General features: G+C 37.5%; 1 protein-coding gene across 1 annotated transcript in view; it reads right to left on the bottom strand.

The window, feature by feature from the left end:
* HSPA4L (heat shock protein family A (Hsp70) member 4 like) overlaps nt 1-18,701 on the bottom strand; it is a 58,290-nt gene extending 39,589 nt beyond the window's left edge. The window contains exons 1-4 of the mRNA XM_070386503.1: nt 18,366-18,701; nt 6,027-6,084; nt 3,580-3,720; nt 620-742 (exon numbers count right to left, since the gene is read on the bottom strand). Of these exons, the coding sequence (XP_070242604.1) occupies nt 620-742; nt 3,580-3,720; nt 6,027-6,084; nt 18,366-18,472 (429 nt within the window). The 5' untranslated portion in view covers nt 18,473-18,701. The remainder of the gene's footprint in view (nt 1-619; nt 743-3,579; nt 3,721-6,026; nt 6,085-18,365) is intronic.
* Nucleotides 18,702-24,499: the final 5,798 nt, after the last annotated feature.

Here is a 24,499-nt window from a genome sequence, read left to right as displayed (position 1 = left end):
CACAAACACAAAAAATGTCACTATAGGAGATAGATGTACTGTTTGACTACAGTGATCATTTTCATCATGTATATCAAAGCACCATGTTTTTCACCTTATATACAAACCATTTTTACCTTAAAAGCTTAAGTTGATTTTTGAGGGGTGATAAACATGTTTATTATACTGACTGTGATGATGTTTCACGGGTATATGCATATGTCAAAACTTGTATACATATGCATATGTATTTATGTATACATGTTAAATACATCTAATTTATCATTTTTAAAAAAGGATCTTTCTTCCGGATACAGAATATACACAATCTCAAATTTCCAACTGGGCATTTTCAACCTTTGATGTAAGTGTTAAGGTTCCCTGAAGCTGGGATGTTTAAGCGCCACCTAGAAAGATTCTTAAGGGTAAGTGGCAGGTACAGCAATCACCAACTAATCACATACATTAGTTTTTTTCTTTAAAGATTAGCTGATTATCACAATTAACTTTATGGGAAACTCATTCCTGAATGAAAAAATTGGAGGTTATTTACTAGATAAGGGAAGAAAAACATTTCCATATAACATTAATATACTGGAAAATATGATTCAAGAGTGTTCAGTACTGAGGTAAAACTTACTGAAATCACACAGTCAGCCACTGGTTTCTTCAAAGCATTTTCTGAAGTCTCTTTAAGCTTAGCCAACAGCATCCCAGTAACCTGCTCAATTGCAAAAGGTCTTTCTTCTTCTAGGTATCGCACCTGAAGCCCAAGTGGAGATATTTAATGAGTCATTTATTCATCTAGTATTTCATCTAGTATTTAATGAAAAAGGCAGAGTCCTAACTCAATGAACTTACATACCAAAAATATTGCTCTAGTATCATCATATCTCATCTCTGAAGTTCCAGTGCCTTACCCATAGTATTACCTAGTATTACAACCAGATCCCCATCTCCCACAAAAGCAAGTTTTATCATTTACTATTCTTGTAAACAAATAAGGGGAAAAAGGTCAAATTATCTTTCTTTAAAATGAAAACTTTAGTAATACAGTTTTGTGAAAAGAAAATGAGAACACAGGAAAAAAAATTTTATTTAAAAAAAAGAAAACTATATATATTACTCCAAGGCCTCAGGGGATAATTACCAAGGCCTCAGGGGATAATTAAACATTAGAGATGCATACATGGAATTTTTAAATTTAAAAAAATAACAATTTCATACACAGGTTTGACTAGTTTGAATTTAAGCACATAAAATGAAACTTTACAGTGCTTGACCAAGGAATACTATGCTTTATTCAAATAAGCAAACTCTTTCATAATGACAACCACAATATTTATAAGCAATAGAAAGTTAACTTAGAACCCATACAATAACTACAACTAATTTACATAAGAAAAGGCTATGTATTTAATCTCTGTATCCCCAAAAGCAAATAATTTTATACTAAAACACTAAACTTTGGATGAGCTTTAAAGAACTTCTCAGGCAGTACAATGTAGGTATTTATTTAACTGTGTAAATATGAATAACTATATAATATTTACAATGAAACAGACCTAAACTTGATATCCATTTGTTTCCAAATCAATTTACAGGTAAGTTTAAAACCAAGAATTACATGAAATTATGTGAAATTTAAACATAGGAAGAGTTCAATGCACGATGCTGGATGCTTGGGGCTGGTGCACTGGGACGACCCAGAGGGATGGTATGGGGAGGTAGGAGGGAGGAGGGTTCAGGATGGGGAACACATGTATAATTTTTTTAATTAAAATTGAATAAAAATAATAATAATAATAAAAAAGATAAACATAGGAAGAAATGAAGCATACCAAAATAAGGAAAAATGAATCAAGTACCATGTGTCTTAGTCTGATTATAGGAGGCACAACAATACAGAGTTATTTTGAAGAATATAAAAGTTAGATGAAATAAACATTAAAGCATATTCAAACAAACGTCAGAGTAAATAAATGGATAAACTGCTTGAGGCACTGAATGCTAAAGATCTTCAAAGGATGAAGAAACTTAGTTCAACACATGGTTGAGTGATGTTTTCAAAGCCTCTTCAACCAGCTTACATGCACTCACTATAACTGCATAAAAATTATATCACTTAAAAATTAGGTTTTGACTTTCTGTAAAAATTATTTTGTTTTTAATCAAACTACTCACAAAGCGTAGTTTTTAATTTTCTTTTTAAAGAATAAAACACTTAAGTAGTTTAGAATAAAACTGTTCCACATAGTCATTAACTGGAAGTTATCATATCTAAAGGACACGTGAACATTACTCTTTATCACATTTATTGCTATCATAACCCATCAGCTTCCTAGTCAGCACATCTTGATCCACAAATTTCACCTAAAATATGACTTCCTAATTTTCAATTTGTCCTTAATCTCTTACCGTGTCTTTTTCTGAACTATTGTTAAGTCTCATGTCTCCTTACTACAATTCATCATCCATCCTGTAGTCAGAACCCTCTTCTAAACATGGAAATATGTGCACCTTAAAACATATATATCAATTTGAAAATCAGCTATTAAAATTTTTAGCTCTGAGATATAAATCTTATTGCATAAAGTTTATCCTTCTGAAGTGTGCAATTAAGTGGTTTTAGTATGTTCAAAGTTGTATACTGATTATCACTAATTGTAGTACATTTTCATCAACTTAAAAAGAGTGCTCCATTAGTAGCAGAAGTAGAGATACCCATTCCTAACAATTAAGAAGTAGAGATACCCTTAATTCCTAACAACCATAAGTCTATTTTCTGTGTCTACTGATTTGCATTGATTCTGGAGAGCCACACAAATGAAATCACAAAATATGTGGCCTTTTATATCTGTTTTCCTCCCCCCAGTTAGCATGTTTTCTAGATACTGTCTTTTTATGGCCAGATAATACTGCCACTGGATAACTATACCACATCTTGTTCATACACTCATCAGCTGGTGGACACTTGGTTTGTTCCCACTTCTTGGCTATTATAAATAATGTTATTATGAACATTAGTGTACAAATTTTTGTGTGCACAAGTGGTTCAATTCTCTTATGTATATACACCTAAGAGTAGAACTGCTAAGTCATACAATCTATCTGTTTTGCGGTATTCTGTTAGTTTTTGTTAACCAATCTAAAACTCTGTCTTAGGATATAGAAGTCAAAACCTAGAATCCATCTCTTACTTGGAAGAAGAATTTGCTTTAATATTCCTAACACAAGATTCTTCTAAATTAGAGCAAACTCATTATAGCAGTTAACATACTTTTGGGCTTATTTTTCTAAATCACATATGCCTCTGCCTTTGTCCCTTAAAAATGGTTCACCTCTAAAAGTTCTCCAAATAATAATACCTTTTTCTTGACAATAAAAGTATTTGGATTAAAAAGATTATTATTCTATATCAGATTTTTTTTGGTGCAGTCACTAAAGCACACTACAAAAACTGCCTGTTTCTTGGTATGCATGTATTTCACCTAAAGGAAAAAAGTTAAATTTTTTTAAAGTATTTAAAAATAGGCAATATTACTGCATTTGGTTTCTTTAATTTGAACAAATGCTTGCATTCTGGGAATATAAACTTACCTTAACCCCTGCACTTCCATTCGGCATCTTCTGCAGCTCATAGGGAAGCCTGATCCTTTCAGTTTGCACAATAGGATCGTCAAAAGATCGCCCATGAAGTTTTTTGAAACCGTGAATTGTATTTCTTACATTCGTGACTATCTGTTGGCAGTAAACACTTTTATCAATTACTGAATTAATGCAAAGTAAACTACGCTAGTATTTGTGAATCACCAAGTCTCTTTATCCTACACATCTGTATAAGTTCAGAATTACACACTATCATTTAATTTTCTGGTTTCTAATTGATAGAAGTCCCCTTGGACAGCAAGGATGTCAAACCAGTCAATCCTAAAGGAAATCAACCCTGAATATTCATTGGAAGGACTGATGCTAAAGCTGAAGCTCCAATACTTTAGCCACCTGATTTGAAGAGCCAACGCACTGGAAAAGATGCTGATGCTAGGAAAGACTGAGGGCAGGAGGAGAAGGGGACGACAGAGGATGAGATGGTTGGATGGCATCTACTCAATGGACATGCGCTTGAGCAAACTCCAGGAGACATAAGGACAGGGAAGCCTGGTGTGCTGCAGTCCATGGGGTCACAAAGAGTCAGACACAACAGAGCAACTGAACAAATTGATAGAAACCACTATCTCCTACCCTTGGAATGTTAAAAACAAATACTGGATGCCTGGGGCTGGTGCACTGGGACGACCCAGAGGGATGGTATGGGGAGGGAGGAGGGAGGAGGGAGGAGGGTTCAGGATGGGGAACACATGTATGCCTGTGGCGGATTCATTTTGATATATGGCAGAACCAATATTGTAAAGTTTAAAAATAAAATAAAATTAAAAAATAAATAAATAAAAAGAAAAAAGAAAGAAAAAAAAGAACAAAACTTCTCAAATACAATGAAAATCTATCTACAACTCATTTATTTGGCTTTCTTCAAGACTTTCAGGCTAATGAATTAGTATCTTTGATTCTTTCCACTTTCATCTGTGTTTTTATTAATATTTACACTATGTCTTTTATCACCCTGTTTTTCTTTTACACTAAATATCTTCTGTGAACTTTATCACGTATTACTACATTGCTTTCACTGCTAAAAACTTCTCCTAGGCTAGTAAATTAAAAATCCTTCCATATAGCATGGTGCTAAGTTAATGTGTCTTCATTTGTAAATAGCTTGTATTTTGGCAAAGTAGTTTTTTCTTTAATTAGAACATGTAGTTCAAACTACAGAATATCACTGAGATCCAGTTGCTGTCCTCTTAGTGACCTTCAATTATAAGATGAAAACTACAGGGATGCTGAATTACTATATTAATCTCTTTAGCTTTTTAGGAAAAATAACTTATAGTTTGCTTCCTTCAGAGACTCTAAGCCCTATGATACCTTAAATCAGCCAGAAGACGAGAAGTAACTTTTAGTGAAGGGGTCATTTGGGCACAAACATTTGGTTATGTGCAGTATGAAAATGGAGGAAAAAACCATATTCACACTCAGGCCGACTGCAAGACAATTTGATTAAAAAAATCTTAACAACAATTCCTGGATAAATGAGTCAATTATGTCTACAAAGTCATGAAAAAAAAATAGCTCCATTAAACAGTTATTTTGTAATAAAGAAAAGACCCAGGTATATATTAAAAGGTAAAAACTAACTGTTAAGGGCATTTGGTTCATGGCCATAAACAAAGTCTAAGAAAAATAAACCTGTAGCATGGAATGTTAAAGTGAATATTTTATGCAAAAGGATTTCAGAAGCCTAGAAATACGAATAGTTAAACAGATTCCATGTAAAGTGGCAGCCACAGAGAATTAACTCTGGAAACCAGTTTCTCCAATTTTTCCCACCTTCTTTAACAAAGATATCATTCACTTGTTGTAGAAGTATGTATTCTAGATAGCATGCTGCTGCTGCTGTGTCACTTCAGTCGTGTCCGACTCTGTGCGACCCCATAGACGGTAGCCCACCAGGCTCCCCCGTCCCTGGGATTCTCTAGGCAAGAACACTGGAGTGGGTTGCCATTTCCTTCTCCAATGTATGAAAGTGAAGAGTGAAAGTGAAGTCGCTCAGTCGTGTCTGACTCTTAGTGACCCCATGGACTGCAGCCTACCAGGCTCCTCTGTCCATGGGATTTTCCAGGCAAGAGTACTGGAGTGGGGTGCCGCTGCCTTCTCCTCTAAATAGCATATCCCTCATTAAAAGTGACCATACCAGGAAAACCTGACGCCATTTGACAGCATAACCTAACCTCACAACTAAGAATTTTAAAAAAATAAAATTCAAGAAATACTTTACAATCCAAAGCAAAATATATTTAGTAGATACAAAAATATTAGGATCTGTCAATTTCTTTATTCTCTTTTTTAACTTTTAACTATATAAACTGGGAGCTTAGCTGCCATTATGAAGTTAATTCTTCTTATAAGTCAAAACATCTACATTAACAACTCACCTGGCTCTTAGCTGCATTTCCAATGGCTCGTGTTCTTGATCCCAAAGATATACACGCTCTGAACAGGGAAAAAAAAAAAGTGTTCCCAAGGTATTTTTACATTAATGTACTACTACTGTGCTTCTCTTTATACAAAAATGAATTTAAGGATGAATATAATCATGTAGTATTCAAAAAATAGGTTATTGAAATCAGAATTTTACATATTTTTAAACTTTCCTAAGTAATAGCATAGTTGTCAGAATGTCAGAATTTACAAAAGTGTGCTAATAGTTGGCAACACTATATTGGTCCCCAAATTATTTTATTGGTCCTCAAATTATTTTACTGGTCCCTAAATTATTTTTCAAAATTTTCAGTAAGTCTATGACTTGGATCTAAATCCTGGCTCTGCCACTTAACAGCTGAGTAACCTTGTAGGAATTACCTAACCATTATTTGCCTCAGCTTCCCATCAGGAAGACAGTGTTGATAATAATACCTACTCAGAGAGGTGTGTGAGGATTTAGTGACTGACTATAGGTAAATGATCTCTGGAACCAGAGATCAAATTGCCAACATCTGTTGATCATCGAAAAAGCAAGAGAGTTCCAGAAAAACATCTACTTCTGCTTTATTGACTATGCAAAGCCTTTGACTGTGTGGAAAATTCTTAAAGAGATGGGAATACCAGATTGCCTGACCTGCCTCTTGAGAATCCTGTATGCAAGTCAGGAAGCAACAGTCAGAACTGGACATGGAACAACAGACTGGTTCCAAATAGGAAAAGGAGTTCGTCAAGGCTGTATATTGTCACCTTGCTTATTTAACTTATATGCAGAGTACATCATAAGAAACCCTGGGCTGGAAGCAGCACAAGCTGGAATCAAGACTGCTGGGAGAAATATCAATAACCTCAGATACGCAGATGACACCACCCTTATGGCAGAAAGTGAAGAGGAACTAAAAAACCTCTTGATGAAAGTGAAAGAGGAGAGTGAAAAAGTTGGCTTAAAGCTCAACATTCAGAAAACTAAGATCATGGCATCCAGTCCCATCACTTCGTGGCAAATAGGTGGGGAAACAGTGAGACACTTTATTTTCTTGGGCTCCAAAATCACTGCAGATGGTGATTGCAGCCATGAAATTAAAAGACGCTTGCTCCTTGGAAGAAAAGTTATGCCCAACACAGACAGCATATTAAAAAGCAGAGACATTGTGCTGCCAACAAAGGTCCATCTAGTCAAAGCTATGGTTTTTCCAGTGGTCACGTATGGATGTGAGAGTTAGACTATAAAGAAAACTGAGCGCTGAAGAATTGATGCTTTTGAACTGTGATGTTGGAGAAGACTCTTGAGAGTCCCTTGGACTGCAAAGAGATCCAATCAGTCCATCCTAAAGGGAATCAGTTCTGAATATTCATTGCAAGGACTGATGCTGAAGCTGAAACTCCAATATTTTAGCCACCTGATGTGAAAAACTGACTCATTTGAAGAGACCCTGATTCTGGTAAAGACTGAAGGCAGGAGAAGGAGATGACAGAGGATGAGATGGTTGGGTGGCATCACTGACTCAACAGACATGAGTTTGAGTAAACTCCAGGAGTTGGTGATGGACAGGGAGGCCTGGAGTACTGCAGTCCATGGGGTCGCAAAGAGTCGGACATGACTCAGCAACTGAACTGAACTGATAGTTAAATGAACAATATGTTGTTTTCATTCCTGCATTTAAATGTATTAATAATTCTGCTTATAAAAGTGTAGAGTACCATTTTTATCAAAAAACCATTTCATGCTGTGATTCAAGAAAATGTTTCCATGGTTTCAATATTAATTACAGATTGTAATTCAGTTGTAATTCATTCAATCAACAAATACTTACAGGCATTGTGTTTATACTAGCTACAATCCAATGTGCTTGGAGAATTTAGTCTATCAAGAAAATTAACATATAAAATTATGAATGATACTAGCAAAAAAAGAGAATAATCACTTGTAGATAATATGGCTTAGGAAAAGCAAGTAGAAGATGTGATTTCTTAATTAAGACTTGAAAGAAAAGAAAGCATTTTAATATGTATCTGGTTTTATGGAAAAGGACATTACCAGTATATAGGTATACCACCTATTCTCAATATAACAGCCTGAGTGATCTTTTAAAGACAAAGTCCTCTGCTAAAAACCCTGCAATGGTGTCCTATTTCCCCAACAGCCAATAAACAGCCATGATTTGCTTTGTAGCTGCTCTACCCTGTAACTTCAATCTAGGCACAGAAGTCTCCTTGCTATTTCTACAGTACGGCAAGTACATTTCTGCCTCAGGGCCTTTGTACATGCTATTCTCTCTGGAACACAGGCTTTGAGCCCTCATTTCATGTCTCTGGCTCAAGTATGAGCTTAATAGAAATACCTTTTCTCTCTTACATAAACAACATTCTTGCTCCTCCCCAACACACACATCTTCTGTTTCCTCATTTTTCATAAATGTATCACCATTTGATACAATTTTTTTTTTTTACTGACTATATATCCACATTAGGGTGTAAACTCTGTGTGGGTAGATAATATATGTCTCATTGCCTTGATCTGCAGTATCCAGTATGGTAGCCACTAGCTAGTAAAATTTAAACTGACTAAAATTAATAATCAGTCACATTTCAAGGGCTCAATTTTCAAGTGTTTCAAAGCTACATGTGGCTATTGGATATGCAAAAAACAGAAAGCACATAGAACATATACTGTAGAATAGGAAGTTCTACTGGATAGCACTGCTATCTGTACAGTGTCTGGTACATAACCAAGGTACTTACTGAATGAATGGAAAAATGGCTCTGAAGGGTAATGCTCATTTGGAGACTAGGAAGAATGCAACTTTACTAGTTTCATAGCACATTTTGGTAGATCTATTGGGGCCAGATTATATAGTGTCTTAAATGATATATTATAAATGTGAAATATAATTAGGTTTTAAGAGATCATTAAAAGCTTTTGAATAGCAGAAAGAACATGCCATGCTTTAAAATATTATGTGTGTGTATGTATATACATATGTGTATATGTATTACATAAACTGAAAAGGAAAGATCCCAGAACAGTGCTTTTCAAGGGCTGAACAAGATACTATTACATTGCAGACACTGGATTCTCAGTAAAGGCAAGCAGTTAAGTTTGTCAATTTAACAGATGAATGCTGAGTAACTACTACATGCCTGGCACTCTGTTGGGTAAGTAGATCTATAATAATGAGGGGCAAAAAGTCAGACATCATAATGGCTCCCCTGGCACTTACATTGCTGTAGACTCACTCCAATGTACAAAGTAAACTAGGCGGTACCCAAATGAGCACACATGGCAATGAAGAGTCGACAATAACAGGAATTGACCTAAAAGAGGAGGATCGGGGATGGCCTACCTGAGAAAATGATGAGATTTGAAAGAAAAGTAAACAATGACAGATTCAACTAGGGGAGTGTTTGGCAGAGGTCATTTACACTATAGGAATGGGAGTAGCACTAGAAGTCATCAATAATCTCTTATCAGGACAGTGGCAGTTGAGATAAAAGGAAAAGAAGTAAGAGATTTTAGGAGCTAAAACTCAAAGGACTTGGTGATGAACTAGATCTTCAGAGTGCAACAGGCAGCCACCAGAAACACATGGCTATTACGCACATGAAATGCAGCTAGTCTGTATAAGTAATGTGCGCTAACTGACTATACCACTGGGGCCCCAGTGCAGCTAGTCTGAATCGAGATGTACTTAAAGTATGAAACAATATCTTATTAACTTAAAAATACTGATTACATGCTGAAATAAGATTTTGAATATACTGAGTTAAATCAAGTATATTAAAATTAATTTTGTCTGTATTTTTATTGAAACAATTAGAATATTTTAAATTATGTATGTGGCTCACATATATTTATTTTTACTGAATAGTGCTGGAATAGGTAATAGGAAGAGGTAAGTAATAGGAATAACATACAGGTTTCCAGTTTGCATTGGAGGGTAGATAGTTGTGCCATGCAATAAGACAGAAAATGCTGTAAGAGGGACTGTTTGGGGATGGACCATCACAAGTTCTATTTTGGCTATGTTGAGGTTGAAGTGCCTTTGATACATCCAAGGAGGTATTTATTTAGAACTAAATGTTAAATGTGATGAACTGATACACGATGGAATCGAAGTTACTTTTAATTGTGATCTGGTAAAAACAGGTAAACAGGATATATTAAGAATCAGTGGTTCAGGTGACACCTTCATTTTTCTTGCAAATAATTCCTTGATTCAACATAGTCTCTGCCAGAGTAGACTTTGCATGCCTGATACAGAAATCCATGTAGATGGTTGGCATTCCATTCTAAACTCATCAGAGAAAATACGGACTTGCCATCTCTTGGCCAGCTTTATTTTGGGAGTTGAGACCCATTTTGCTGTCAACTCCATTATCTGGATACACTTTGAAAAACTTAATTTTTCAGCACAAGGATATCATTACTTTAATGCACAGAAAATCTTAGGTTGATTCCAAGAGTTAAACTTCTGTTAAAACTCTCAGATCCAAGTAAGATTGATTCAACTATCATTTATTGCTGTATTCACTGTATTTGCTGTATTCAGTGCTGTATTCACTGAAATATGTTTTATGCCTATATCTTCTCATGAAGAAAGCTACAGTTATCATTATCAGACATTCTCTTCAGGTTAAAAGCAGACAACTTGTAAAGTTCAAAAATTAAATGTTATAACTTGGAAATACCCAGTTTCAATACAAAGAAAACTCTCCTCACATACTGCATGCGTGCCAAGTTGCTTCAGTCATATCTGACTCCCTGCAACCCCACGAACTGTAGCTCACAAGACTCCTCTGTCCATGGCGTTCTCTAAGCAAGAATAATAAAGTGGGTTGCCATTTCCTTCTCTAGCTAAAGGTCCTTCTCACATACTAAAGGTCTTCAAATTCCCTCAAATTTTTTTTCCCCAAAAGATTCTATAGCACAGCCATTATATAAGTATCTGTCAAGGATTTTCAGAAAAATCAAAGTATAATTTAAATACCTATTCTCTTTCAAAACTTTTACCTAATTTTCAGTAATACCAAGGCAAACAGACATATTATACTATATATTAGGTTGACACAAAAGTTTTTCTAGAAAAGGATATTCAACAGTTTATCCAACTATATATCACAAAATCCAATTACACTTTTTATAGATTATTTCAACTACTATTTAGAAAATCCATTTTATACCTAAAAGGAAAAAAAAAAAGAGTTTACAATGCAGCTTAAATCCATTATATTTAGGCTGATGTTGCCATTGTAACAGTAGTCCTAGACTCTCAAAGAATGCCACAAAATTAAACAAATAAGCAGAACTTCTAAATGTTCTGTATAACTTTTAGTAGACAAGGGGCATAAAAATCAAGACAGGATGTTACTTAAGAAAGCTATATTTGTATTTTCCCCTAAAATCTAAAATTAACTGTCTTTCTTATAAAGCCAAGCATGGTTAGGTTGGAGAAAACACACACTGCCAACAGACCATCAAACTTCTCACCTAAGAGGTCAACACTCTAGATTTGTTTGCTTCTTTGTAAATCTCCACTAAGGAATCAAAACCTCTTGATCTTATCACTGACACTTTTAAAATAGCCCTATTTTTAGAAATTTCCACTTTCCCTTGTCAGTTCCATAAGATCACAATTACTATTTATAGTCTCTGCTATCACTGAGTAGATGCAAAGAAATACAATAGCTGAATTAATAATATAAGAGGACAATCAATTGGTTTAAATAAGGGGTTTGTTCCTTATACAGCCAATTTGGCTCTGAATCAGACTGTCAACCGCTGAGGAACTCCTTTCAACTATAGCTGCCAAGATGTCTATAGAGCAGGGTTTCTCAATCTTGGTACTACTGACATTTGGGGCTGATTTTTTGTTGAGGGACCAGGGCAATTTTGTGCACTGTAGGATTTTAGAAGCATCTCTGGCCTCTACCTGCTAGATATTAGCTCTCTTCCGTTCCTTCTCCCAGTGTGACAACTGCAAGTATCTTCAGACATTGTCAGATGCACCCTAGAGTACAAAATCTCCTCCAGCTGAAAACCACTGCATCATTTCCCAAATAGTGTTCTGTACAAAGTAATCCCTTAGTGGTTCAAATAAGCTGAGGAAAACATTCTTTTCTATTTCAATGCCTCTAAACAAATTAAGGATTTGAGACTGTGACAGTAAAGAAAACGTGATTATTATTTCTCAAACTTAACTATCTGGAAAAAAAAGTAAAGGAATGATTGTTACCATTTCTTTTTTAGTTTGCTACTTAGAAATATTAGACTAGGAAACAGGAACCCACTCCAATATTCTTGCCTGCAGAATCCTATGGACAGAGGAGCTTGGTGGTCTACAGTCCCTGGGGTCTCAAAGAGTCCAACACGACTGAGCAACTAATGCTTAGAAATATACAATTTTTAGACACCTATGATTTAGTAATAATATAAACTTTTCAATCTTTCAATATGGACAATGAATAAAATATTTTAACATATAAAAACAAAAATTCCTTTAGTAGTCTCCAAATGCTTCTAATAAGCATAACTCCCAAATTAAATTTGTTCTTAACTTAAAACCATCAACAGAAATCTGCTGCATGTGTGTGTGTGCTCACGTTATGTCCTACTGTGACCCCACTGATTGTAGCCTTCTGGACATCTCTGTCCATGGGGTTTCCCAGGCAAGAATACTAGAATGAATGGGTTGCCATTTCCTACTCTAGGGGATGTTCCCAACCCAGGGATTGAACCCTCGTTTCCTGCATTGGCAGGCAGATTCTATACCACTGTCCCACTTGGAAAGCCCCTACAGAAATCACACACACATTTACATAGCTGATTTAATTTTTATTTAAAAAGCTGATTAGGTACTTTAAATTAGACACACTGTTTAATTATTACAGTATTTTGAAAACTGATTATCTTACTCAAAATTCATCAGTTCAAAGACAAATAACAATGCATAATAATTTTGTCATTTTTATCATGACTGCCTAGAACAAAGATTTGCAAATTACCACTTACCACAAATTTTTGTGAATAAAATTTAATTAGAACATAGCTATGCTCATTAATTTGTATTATAATGACCACACACTAAGTGAAGTGAAAGTCGCTCAGTTGTGTCTGACTCTTTGTGATCTCATGGACTATAGAGTCCATGGAATTCTCCAGGCCAGAATACTGGTGTGGATATCCTTTCCCTTCTCCAGGGGATCCTCCCAATCCAGGGATTGAACCTAGGTCTCCCACATTGCAAACAGATTCTTTACCAGCTGAGCCACAAGGGAAGCCCAAGAATACTGGAGTGGGTACGGGTAGCCTATCCCTTTCTCCAGCAGACCTTCCCGGCCCAGGAATTGAATTGGGGTCTTCTGCACTGCAGGCAGATTCTTTACCAATTGAGCTATCAGGGAAACCTAACCTCATACTAATCACATACTAAAAGGCATGTTAAACATCTTAAACTCAATGTATATTATGTAATTTGTACCTATCATTCCTGCCTTCTAGAATTTTTTCAGAATTTTTCAGCTACAAATTCAAGGCAATGACTAGAGATTCATTTTGTTTTGTGGATAATATTCATACTAAAAGATTTCATAGTACTAGCTTTGGCCATGTTAAAGTGTGGGACGTCTGCCCATCCACTCATTTAGGCACAATTTCATTTAAAAAAAATTTCACTGAATTTTTGTTTGTCAACAGCAAAATACTTTGTAACACACACTAATAGACATGTACAGATAAATGGAATACTGTACATACATTAAGAAGAATGAGGTAGAGTCATATGAGCTAATTTGAGATGTTCACATTATATTTTGAAAAAGCCAACTGCAGAATGTATAAATGTAATTCTACTTTTGCTAAAAAAAATCCCAGTTTAATACATATACTCACTATGTATAGAAACACACATATTAAAGTTTAGGAGGTAGCTGGGAAGAGACAGAGGAGATATACTTTATGTAATTCTTCAGTATTTAAAATACTTTAAATTAATGTAATCTCACAGAACATACAAACAAAACCATTTCATATGATACAAAGAATAAATAATTTTAAAAATGTAAAAATTTTCTCCTAACCTGAACTGCTATTACTATTAAAAAGTCCTCCTACCCAGCAAGTCACTGTTAATGTCTGGAGTTTCCTGTTTTCCATGTAGAAAAATTTTTTATTTTCAGTATCTCAAGGTAAGTGATTTCTACTTTTGTGCATTGAACAGGACATCTCACATATCTGAGATGTGGTGTATAAATAATATTTTCCCATATTTTCAGATTATACGTATGTTGATAAGGACAGAAAACCAGAGAACTGTTTAGTCTGCTAAGTTGGATCCTGCAGAATTTTAATAGTAAAACGAATATATACATCTAACAAAAATGTCTTGAAATAAGTTTGATTAAAAGATCCATTTTCTTTATTGTAAATTAAGTTCATAAAAATTCAAAACATTACAGACTATGTATTAAGAGACACTTCCATAATCTACTTCCAAGAAATACCCACTATTAATAGTCTTTCCACACCGCTTTCCTCCATAGTTTTGCACTAACATTTTGTGTACCTACTTTTATATCAATTTCTAAATTGAAACAAGATTTTTACATCTTCTTAAAATAACTTAAAAGCATACTAAAATAACATTTTAAAACAAGATAATATTTCTTAGAAACTAGACAGTAACAGATGACTTTACTGATGCTTCTCTATACAGTAAATGCCCAGACAGATAATTTGTTCCAATACAGCCCATTGCCCAATATATAGATACCATCTGTATGCCAACAGATAATGTAAGGGCACTGGGTTTCTGGGGTCAAAGAAGCCTGAAACTAAATCCATTTCACTGCTATTTCTTGGCCAAGATATTTAATTTTGCTTAAGGCTTCTTAGGAAAAAAGATAGCTAGTATTATCAAACTCATAGAATTGATGTGATACATATGCAAGTGCGAACAATGCTAAGCCCATAGAAATCATCACTAAATATCAATTTAAAATGCAGGGAGCATGTTTTAGCTGTGAGAGTTGGACCATAAAGAAAGCTGAGCACCGAAAATTGATGCTTTTAAACTGTGGTGTTGGAGAAGACTGCTGAGAGTCCTTTAGACAGCAAGGAGATCCAACCAGTCCATCCTAAAGGAGATCAGTCCTGAATATTCATTGGAAGGACTGATGCTAAAGTTCTCTGGCCACCTGATGCTGGGAAAGATTGAAGGCAGGAGGAGAAGGGGACGACAGAGGATGAGATGGTTGGATGTCATCACCGACTCACTGGACATGAGTTTGAGGCAAGCTCCAGGAGTTGGTGATGGACAGAGAAGCCTGGTGTGCTGCAGTCCATGGTGTCGCAAAGAGTCAAGACACAACTGCGTGACTGAACTGATGTTTTATCTGACCACATGCTTTAATCTGATATTGAATGAGGATTTCTGGCTCCAGTTTTCTTTTCCCATGTGTGAAACTAACCACTTTGATATAACTGAGTCTGAGATGGAAATTCCAATCCCTACATCTATACTTAATTGAAGAATATAAACATATTCAAGGCCTGAAAAATGTGCACACTCAGTAATTCTAATTCTAGAAGCTTACTTGAAGGAATTAAGGGTCAAAAATTTAGTTACAAATATAGTTATTGCAGCACTGCTTATAAAAAGAAAATATAAACAACCTGAATACCAATAAGGGATAATAAGGAAATTCTGTGTTTAATTATACAAACACTGAAATTGAGTGCTATGTGCTAAGCCACTTCAGCTGTGTCTGACTCTTTGCAATCCCATGGACTGTAGCCCACTATAGGCCAAAACTTAATTATCTTTTTCATTAAATTGTCCTTGGTTTATACATAGGATTCTCCCATGCATACATAATTATGTATATTAAAGAATGAAATGTGAAAAAGTGTGGATGCTGAAACCAACTAAATCAAACATTTTCTACTTTTTTTCCCACACGATCTTTTTAAAATGTATTTGCATCTTAGCAATGCCTTTGGCATATTACATTGATGTTAGCAAAAGGACATACAAAGAATTTTTTTTTTTGCAAAGCTAGTTTATATGTATTATTAAATACTGTGGTATATCAGAAAAGTTTCAGGTCCTCCAGTAGTTACGCTTTTTGCAAGATAGGCATTAATGAATAAACATTTAAGAATCAGGAAGGGCTATGTTTTCGCTCAATAACGTAAGCCCCACAAAGTAAACACACACTGTAAGAGCACCAGACTACAATGAAGTACTAGTTCAACAACAAGAAAAGGTATACTCCTGAAACACACGACAGTATACAACTCCAGAAAGAAGGGCAGAGTTGCTGATACAAGCGAGGGATACAATCCTTCCACTTTTAGAACGTTCTACTTTGGTTTAGCCTCATTAAATCTAGATATCAGAAGTGATTCTCTTACATACAAATCAGAAAGATAACCTCAGCCACACAGAATTTGCCAATGTGCTTAAGAAGATTAACAGAGACTTTAGAAGACTTAAATGAGCAAGCCTAATTTCTAAAGAACTCTCTTTGAAAGTGTGGCCAGGCTCTTTAAATTTAAAGAGTCATGGAACCACTAATAAGATTTTTGAGCCTAGAAATGCAGTATCTGTTTTACAATTCTGGTTTCTGATCTTTTAGGATAAGGCTTTAAAAAGGTAAGGGGAACATCCATCCGACCTCTCATTTTTTCTCTATAGGCTAAGTTCCTGAAGCCAAAAACTGCCCGCATTAACCTTTACTCTGATGAAAGAGGAGAGTGGAATTTCCTAGTCCTTTTCTGGCAGAAGCCCATATCTGCTGTGACTTAAAACGCTGTAGAGATGAAGTCATCAGTAGTTCACAATTTACGCTTCACTGTCTCATTGTGCATAAAGCCAGAGAAAGATGTAAAAAGAAGCAAGAGTTCTAACAGTACTATGAATATTAACTGACCTATGCTCACGTTTGAGACTGTAAGTATACAGGAATTTCAGCAAAAGAAATATAATGCATATATCTAGAAAAAGGTGGTATAAATCTTCTAGAATATTCTTTAAAAGAAACTAAAGCACAAACTGCTCCAAGTAAACTATCGTCAAAACCTCCTTGACGTAATTTATTCATAAAAGATTAGCAATATAATTATTTAAAGGCTTAGCTTAACACTGATCTTGGACAAGATTAGTCTTATGTTTAAAGTAGTATATTTTGGACCATTCAGAAAGGTCAAATCAACATGTTTGGTTGCTTAACCATAGAAAATAAGACACTGGCAGTTAGTTACCTCATAAAATTACCAGTAACAGGAATCTACAATAAGAAGCTAGTTTTTCATATCCCTGTCTTACTTAATTATATTATTTGCTAACTTCCCAGGCCACAGAAACAATGAAACATGTGGATACATGTTTCCATGACATAATGCCACTCCTTCTATTCTTTCATCAAGTGTTCATAATAGAATCACTTCATAATCATGTTTATACAGGACAGATGCCTCTGACTCTCCAACAATTCATTCTGTAGAAATACGCTTTCGACAGGTTCTAACTCCACTACTTTCCTTTAATGGATGAACATTACCGACACGTGGGCAATGACTCCCATCCCTGATTCTCTCCCTATTAATGCACCACTAACCTACGCCCCTGGAAACCCGTCCGATTACCCCCAATTCTCAAGGACACTGAGGTAAAATCCCTTCTTTTAAAAAACAAACAAAAGAAGCCCTTCTGGGCCAGATGAACCTGCAACTCATATTCTGACATTTGCATTCTAAGCTTTCATTTCTTACTTTTCTGAGAGAAAGCTGTGGCGTTGACAGATGGGCAGAGGAGGAAGGGGAGAAACAATAAAGAATTTTTTTACTGAGCGAGCGCGGATGCCCGCCCTCGGCCAATAATCCCAAACCAGCCAGGCGAGGGGGGAACTAAAGATCTTTCTCTAATGTTCAGAACGTCGTGGTGGTCCCGCACCAATCCTTTTCCTGAAAACTAAAGCAGGGCCGCCGGGGGACCGAGGCGTGGTGGTGGGCGCGCGTGGGGACTGAGGGGTGGGGAGGCGGTGAGGGGCGGGGGGGTGCGTGGGTACACAGATGCGCCAACTATCCGAGTTAAGTCCCTTGTCCTTGAAGGAAAAGAAGCTTTGCGGAGCGAGGTAGTCCGACTCCCACCTGGGCCCGCCACCCCGCGGACTGCAATTGATGGGCTGCACCTGTCATCTCAGAGTTCGGCGCATCAGAAGAAACCAGCAGGCGGGACAAATGCGAGGGTCGGGAGGAAACGTTTCCCAGGATTACCACCAGACCGGGCACTTACGGCGTACACCTGTCGCTGTACTCATTGGCGATGGTTTCGATGCCGCCACTCCTCGCTACTGCAATGTAGCAGTTGAGAAAGCCGAGGTCAATGCCGACCACAGACATCCCGCCGCCTAAAGGTAGGGGTGATGGTGCAGAAGCCCTCGGTGCGGGGACCGCGTCCTTTTCTGGGCTGTTGCTCCTGGAACTACGACTCCTACGAGAAGCAAAGGAGAGATGACCCCAAGTCGCTGCGCATTAAATCTAGGGCAGCGCGTCGGGGAACCTTGGAGGAAGGGAAAGCCGCCCGCGCCGCAGCCTTCGCCGCCCAGGTCTCTCTCCACTGCGGTTCGGCAGCCTCCAACCGGCAGTTACTCGGGTCTGCGCCTGCGCGCTCAGCCGCCGGGGCGGCGCGCGAGCTGCCCCTTCGTGCCCGAGGCTGCTCCTGGCCCTGACTTCGGTCTCTTCCGTCAGCGCTCGGGCAACGGCTGCCCGAGGAGCTGCGGGTTCGAGAAAAATCTGGAAAATGGAGGCGGCTAAGCCAGCAGGAGTGGGAGGGAGGAGAAGGGGGAGCGGGGAGGATCAGGCAGGAGAGGAGGAGGGGAAGCGGAGCCGGTTGGCTCGCCACCGCGCGGCTTCAGGGCGCACTGCGGCTGGACGAGGTGCGAGCCCCGGCCCGGCCAGAGGTTTGCCCACGTGTTTGGAAGAACCCCTTTGGGTTGTTTTGGCAACTGGGCATCGGCGTGCTGCAGCCGCAGGGCACTGCCCGGGCCTGCCCGGCGTCGGGCGCGCAGCCTGGCGGTTGCTGGCTCGGCGCCGCCGCCTCGGTGTTTTCCTCCGAGGGGCCCGCCCGCAACACCAGCACCCACCCGACGGCCTCGCCGCCCCGAGGGGCCCATGTGCTGCCAGCCAGCGCGCTTGCAGTCCCGCCGCGCGGCCCCGCCGCCCGCCCGCCGCGCCCAGCTCTGTGAGGTGGCGCCCATTGTGCGGCCGCCGGTGGCCTCGCCTCGCCTCTTCCCCAGGGGCGCGCGGATCCCGAGGGAAAGGGGTCCTATGTTGTGTGAAAGCCGACTGAACAGTTTACCCCAGCCTAACAAGGGCTTGAAACACCAAAAAAAAAAAAAAAAAAACATGTCAAGAAACAACACGCATGCAACTCTCCCTTGGTATAACTTCCCTCGCTTTATCCTAAAAGGAGCAGCCTCCTCCACTAACCCTTACTTACCTCTGAAAACCAGTTTTACAGGACAGTAATATTAAGTGTGTGTGTCCTGTGACACCAGGCAAGCCTGTGCATAGCCGCCACCCTTTGGTCCCCAGAGAAGAAGCCTCCAGTAGTTCAAATGGCTTTCTTCTTTTGATCAGGATAAGTAGTGGTGTCTGAAATTTAACCAAGTTATAGTTAACACTTACAAAGTTTGGCTGCCCTGTTCGTTTTCATTCAATTCTTCCTGAGTGTTTTCTTCCTTCTTGTTCAGTTCTTTGTGGGTTTCCTGTTCCTTGTCATTTGGTTCTTTGTGGTCCTGTTGGTCGTCGTTCAGTTCTTCGTTGGTTTCCCATTCCTCATCATTCGGTTCTTCATAGTTCTGTTCCCTGTCATTCAATTCTTCCGGGATTTCCTTTTCTTTCTTGCCCAATTCCTTGTGTGATTCCTGTTGCTTCTTGCTTGATTCTTCATGTGTTTCCTGTTTCCCGTTTGTTGGTATCATGAGAAAGACTTTTTTACGAGGTTTTTTCATAGGCTCATTGTCCTTATTTGTCCACTTCTTAAAAGAACTGAGACTTTTTACCACAATCAGTGCTGCAATAGCAGCAGCAGCAAGGGTGGCTATAGCTCCTGCTGCTGTTGCTATGAGGAACATGAAATCCATTTTCAAGGGCGGTACTGAGGAAACTGTGATGTACTATAATGTTCAGCAATGTTTTGGCTCCGATCTGTCTTCATTAAAGAATTACATCTCTCTTCCATCTCACAAGCACACAGGAAACATGGTAACTCCCGACGACGACGCCATCCTCTGTCCTCTCTGCGGCAGGTGTCACGGCCGCGTCTCCCAGCAGGCAGTGCGTGAGCAGGGCAGGGATTGGGAGCTGCTGCTCGCAATAGAACCCGGGCCCCAGTGCTGCTGGGCGGCCCCTGGCGTGTACCCACTCTCAGTTCCCCTTGTAGCCCCCGTCCTGTTAGGCCTGCCACCATCTATTTATTCTAGAATATCCTGAAATTCTCCTAGGACCATTTAGTTCTCCACTGCTCTCTGTACAACTTGAGAGTGTGAGAATAATTTTCCTATTAAAAAACACTTAAAAGAGCAAAAAAGAAACAACTGGGGTCAGGAGCAAGAGATTACTATTATTATTCTTTATCATTTCTGGGAGGAAATGAGACCACCTCCTGTCTGAAAGCATGACAGGTTTGGTGGGTCACAAGAATTGGGTTGTGGTCCCAGCTTGGTCTAACTTAACTAGTGGTAGGACCTCTGGCAAGTTACTTAACTACCAAGCCCTAGGTTTAAAACTTGTTAAAATGAAGAAGATACATGTAACTATAAGACTGTTGTTATTATTGTATAATGTGAACATAGTCACAGTGCCTGGCACCAAAAAGGCCAATACATGGTAGATATGCCCAGCTGCTGTTGCTGCAATGTAGGGATTTTGTGGAGTTACGTATATTGATCAGTGAGTGTATCCAGCAATCCTTCTGTATTCTTATAACTTCTAGTATTCCTAGAGATTCCTGGATTTTCTGTATATAGAACCATATGGGCTGGGAAATAACTAATACTTTTTCATTTTTAATCTTGTTTTCTCTTATGTTGCTTATCAGTAGTACAATGAAGAATACAAGCTGTAATGGCAAGCATTCTTGTTTTGTACTTTACATTAAATACATCCGTGTTGACATTACAGAACCTGAATTTATCCTCTTTTCCTTGCTAAGCGGTTTCTCCTAAGTGGATACTAAAATTTAACAAATGCCATGCATCATCTATATTTTGAAATGATCTTTTTTTTTCTCATCAGTTAATGTGGCGAATAATATGAACAGATTTTCTAATTCATATTTCCGAATAGATTTCTAATTGCTGCACTCCTAGGATAAACCTGTTAGGCCATCCATGATGGTTCTGTTTTAGATACATTTGATTTAGCTTGTGATTATTTTATTTAGAATGCTTATATCTGTAAGGTTTAATTTTCCTTTATTCTTCTTGCTAATATCAAGATTATACTGGCTTAATTAAAGAAGTTGAGAATGTTTCCTCTTTTTCTTTTCTCTGGTCAAGTTTTGCAAAGACAAGCCTGAAAACCATTTTGACCTGGAGTTTACAAGCAGATTTATGACCATGGGTTTAAGCTTCTTTAGGGGATATAGTCTATGTTTTCTATTTCTTGTATCAATATTTATATTTTTACTGAAAAGTGACCATTTCATCTAGGTTTTCATGTTTGTTGGCATAAATTTGATTATTCATTAAAAAATATCCCTTCTACAGCTGTATGTCCAACTTTCTCAATATTATTTGAATCCCTTTTCTTGGTTCCTTATCAGCTTTACTGATAATACTGATACTAGAGAAGTGTGTCTGTTGACTTGCAATTACTGCGCTCCAGAATTAAGCAGACGTACCTACCTAGTTTGGAGAAGGAAATGGCAACCCACTCCAGTACTCTTGCCTAGAAAATTCCATGGATGGAGGAGCCTGGTGGGCTACAGTCCATGGGATCACCAAGAGTCAGACACAACTGAGCGACTTCACTCACTTACTCACCTACCTAGTTATAGTAATACACATAGTTTTGTATACATTGGGATCTGCCCCTGAAACATTTTAAGGAGGAAGAAACCAAAATGTGTGCAGGCTCCCAAGAACACTGATTATCCCCCAATTTACCAAGTTATGTTACCTCTCCCACCCAAAAGTCTTTTATAGCCAGAGTTTGTCTAAGTTTACCAATATGTTTACTTCACTGCTTTTGCATCCCTCTTTCCATCTGGGTTCAGTTTTCTTTCAGTAATTGTTTTAGTAAAGGTCTCTGAATGGTGAACATTTTTGTCTAAAAATGTTTTAACTTAAAAAATTTTCTTGTATTGGAGGATAATTGCTTTACAATGTTGTGGTATCTCTGATTTACCTTTTGAATAATAACTTGGTTGCCAATAGAATTTTTGATTGACAGTAACTGTCCCTTATCTTTTAGCATCCATTATTATTGATGAGTCTAAATATTGTTCCTTTCCAAGTTACGAGTTTTATCTCATTATTTCATTTTATTTTGTAGTTTCATTAGGATGCATCTAATATGGATTTTATTAGGCAAAATCTACTCAGAATTTTTTTTATTAACCTGAGGATGGATGAACTTTTTAGGTTCTGGAGAAGTCTGTCATTGTCCTTTGATTACTGCCTCTCACCCCTTTTCAGTGTCTTCTGGATCTATTAGAATGTGTAGGGACTCTTTAACTTCTATGACTCTTAGGTCTTTTCATCATGTTTTTAATTTCAAACACTCTACCATTTCTAGATGTTCTTTCAAACATGACTCTTAGCTTTTTGTCATGTTTTTCATTTCATTCATTTCTAGATGTTCTTTCAGACTTGCCTATTCTTCTTTTAACTACACTATTTGTATTATTTTGCTTCCTTTAAAACTTTATTCATCATTTTAAACATTCTAAGTCTAGAGCCTTTTAGAGTATTTTATCACATTTTTAGTTCTAGGGGTGCTAATTCTGATTGTATAATACCTACCAACTCTTCCACAGAGTGCTTGTTTCCTCGTATGATTTGTTTTCACTATAAATTCACCTGCAATAAGGTTGTTTTTTCTGTGGGATATTTTGTGTGCCCTGGGTCACAGAAGTGTCCCAGAGAGGTTTTGTTATTTGTTTCTGTCAGAGCCCTGAGGAAGTCTCACTGGTCCTAGAACAGTTTTAATTATTCAGGTTGGAGTTCCTGTATCACAGATAGTGTTTACATATATATTCTGAACTTTTTGTTGTGACTCAAGCCTGGGGGTTTTGATTTCTCACAGATGACTTTCCTTTTTCCTAGTCATTGCTTTGAGGTAGTTGGCAATCCTCCCTATGTATTATGGTCTGGAGCCTCTTAGTTTCTCCTTTTAAATAAAACGCCTTCCAACCTTTCAGCTTTATTGTAGAGTCATGTGGTTGGTAGGCACAGCATGTTGTTTCAGTCCCCTAGGTAACATTTCACTTTCTTTTGTCCTAACTATATACATGTTCCAGCCTTCAAAGAATACACTTTTGGTCTGGTGATTTAGTAATTAAATTCCTGTTTGCTCTCTATGGATGCCATTCAGGATTTTAAAGACTTTTTGCTTCTAAGCATGTCCCTGAACAAGCTGAAAACTTTTATCTTTTCTTAGTTTATGTTTGTATGGGACACTGTTACTGTTTTATAATTTTAAATGCTTTGGTCCATCTTAAATCTTCCTTTTTTGTAGTAAACAGAATTACTGATAATATAGAAGGAAACAAAAACATGTATCTTGTTATTTAACTTTTTGTGTTACGTTTTGTGTTAAGTTGACCTCTGCAAGAAATCATGTTAAGCGTTTTCAAAAGAGTTAACTTTTTTCCTCAAGTGATAGCACCCAATAGACTACAAAGTATACTTTGGATTATTTTCCTTGAAATATACTTTGCCCTGTGCACCAGGACGTTCACTCACTCTGTTTTGGTTTTACCCACTCATTGCCTCATAAAATCTTTCTACAGTTTACTCCCACTAGCTTAATATTCCTTTACCCACTAAAACTTGTAAAATCTTGGGGATTTCAAATGTACTATCTTCTATAACATTTCTGAAAAACCAAACAGACTCCTGTACAAAACCCTGAAAACTCTGCTTTCTGTCTTTAAGCCAGTTCCCAATTCTGATAAAAATTTGGTTACTCTCTGCTTATTAATAATGTTAGCATCAAGGAAAATAAGGCTCAGGCATAGCCAGTTTTAAACTTTTTTATTTTCATCAATACAAAGTATACAAACTAATTTTCAAGGGGATAATTTTTGTTCTAAGATACATTCACATTTAACAAGATTTTATTTATCTTAAAGATAAAAGCTAGCATATATGCCATCTTTATATCTTTCACTTTCCAACTACAGGTTTACAGTGTCATTAA

The sequence above is a fragment of the Bos mutus genome, chromosome 17 (assembly GCF_027580195.1).
Source record: "Bos mutus isolate GX-2022 chromosome 17, NWIPB_WYAK_1.1, whole genome shotgun sequence".
NCBI classification, from domain to species: Eukaryota; Metazoa; Chordata; class Mammalia; order Artiodactyla; family Bovidae; genus Bos; species Bos mutus.
The sequence above is the reverse complement of the archived record's forward strand: the minus strand, read 5'-3'. Positions and strand labels throughout refer to the sequence as shown.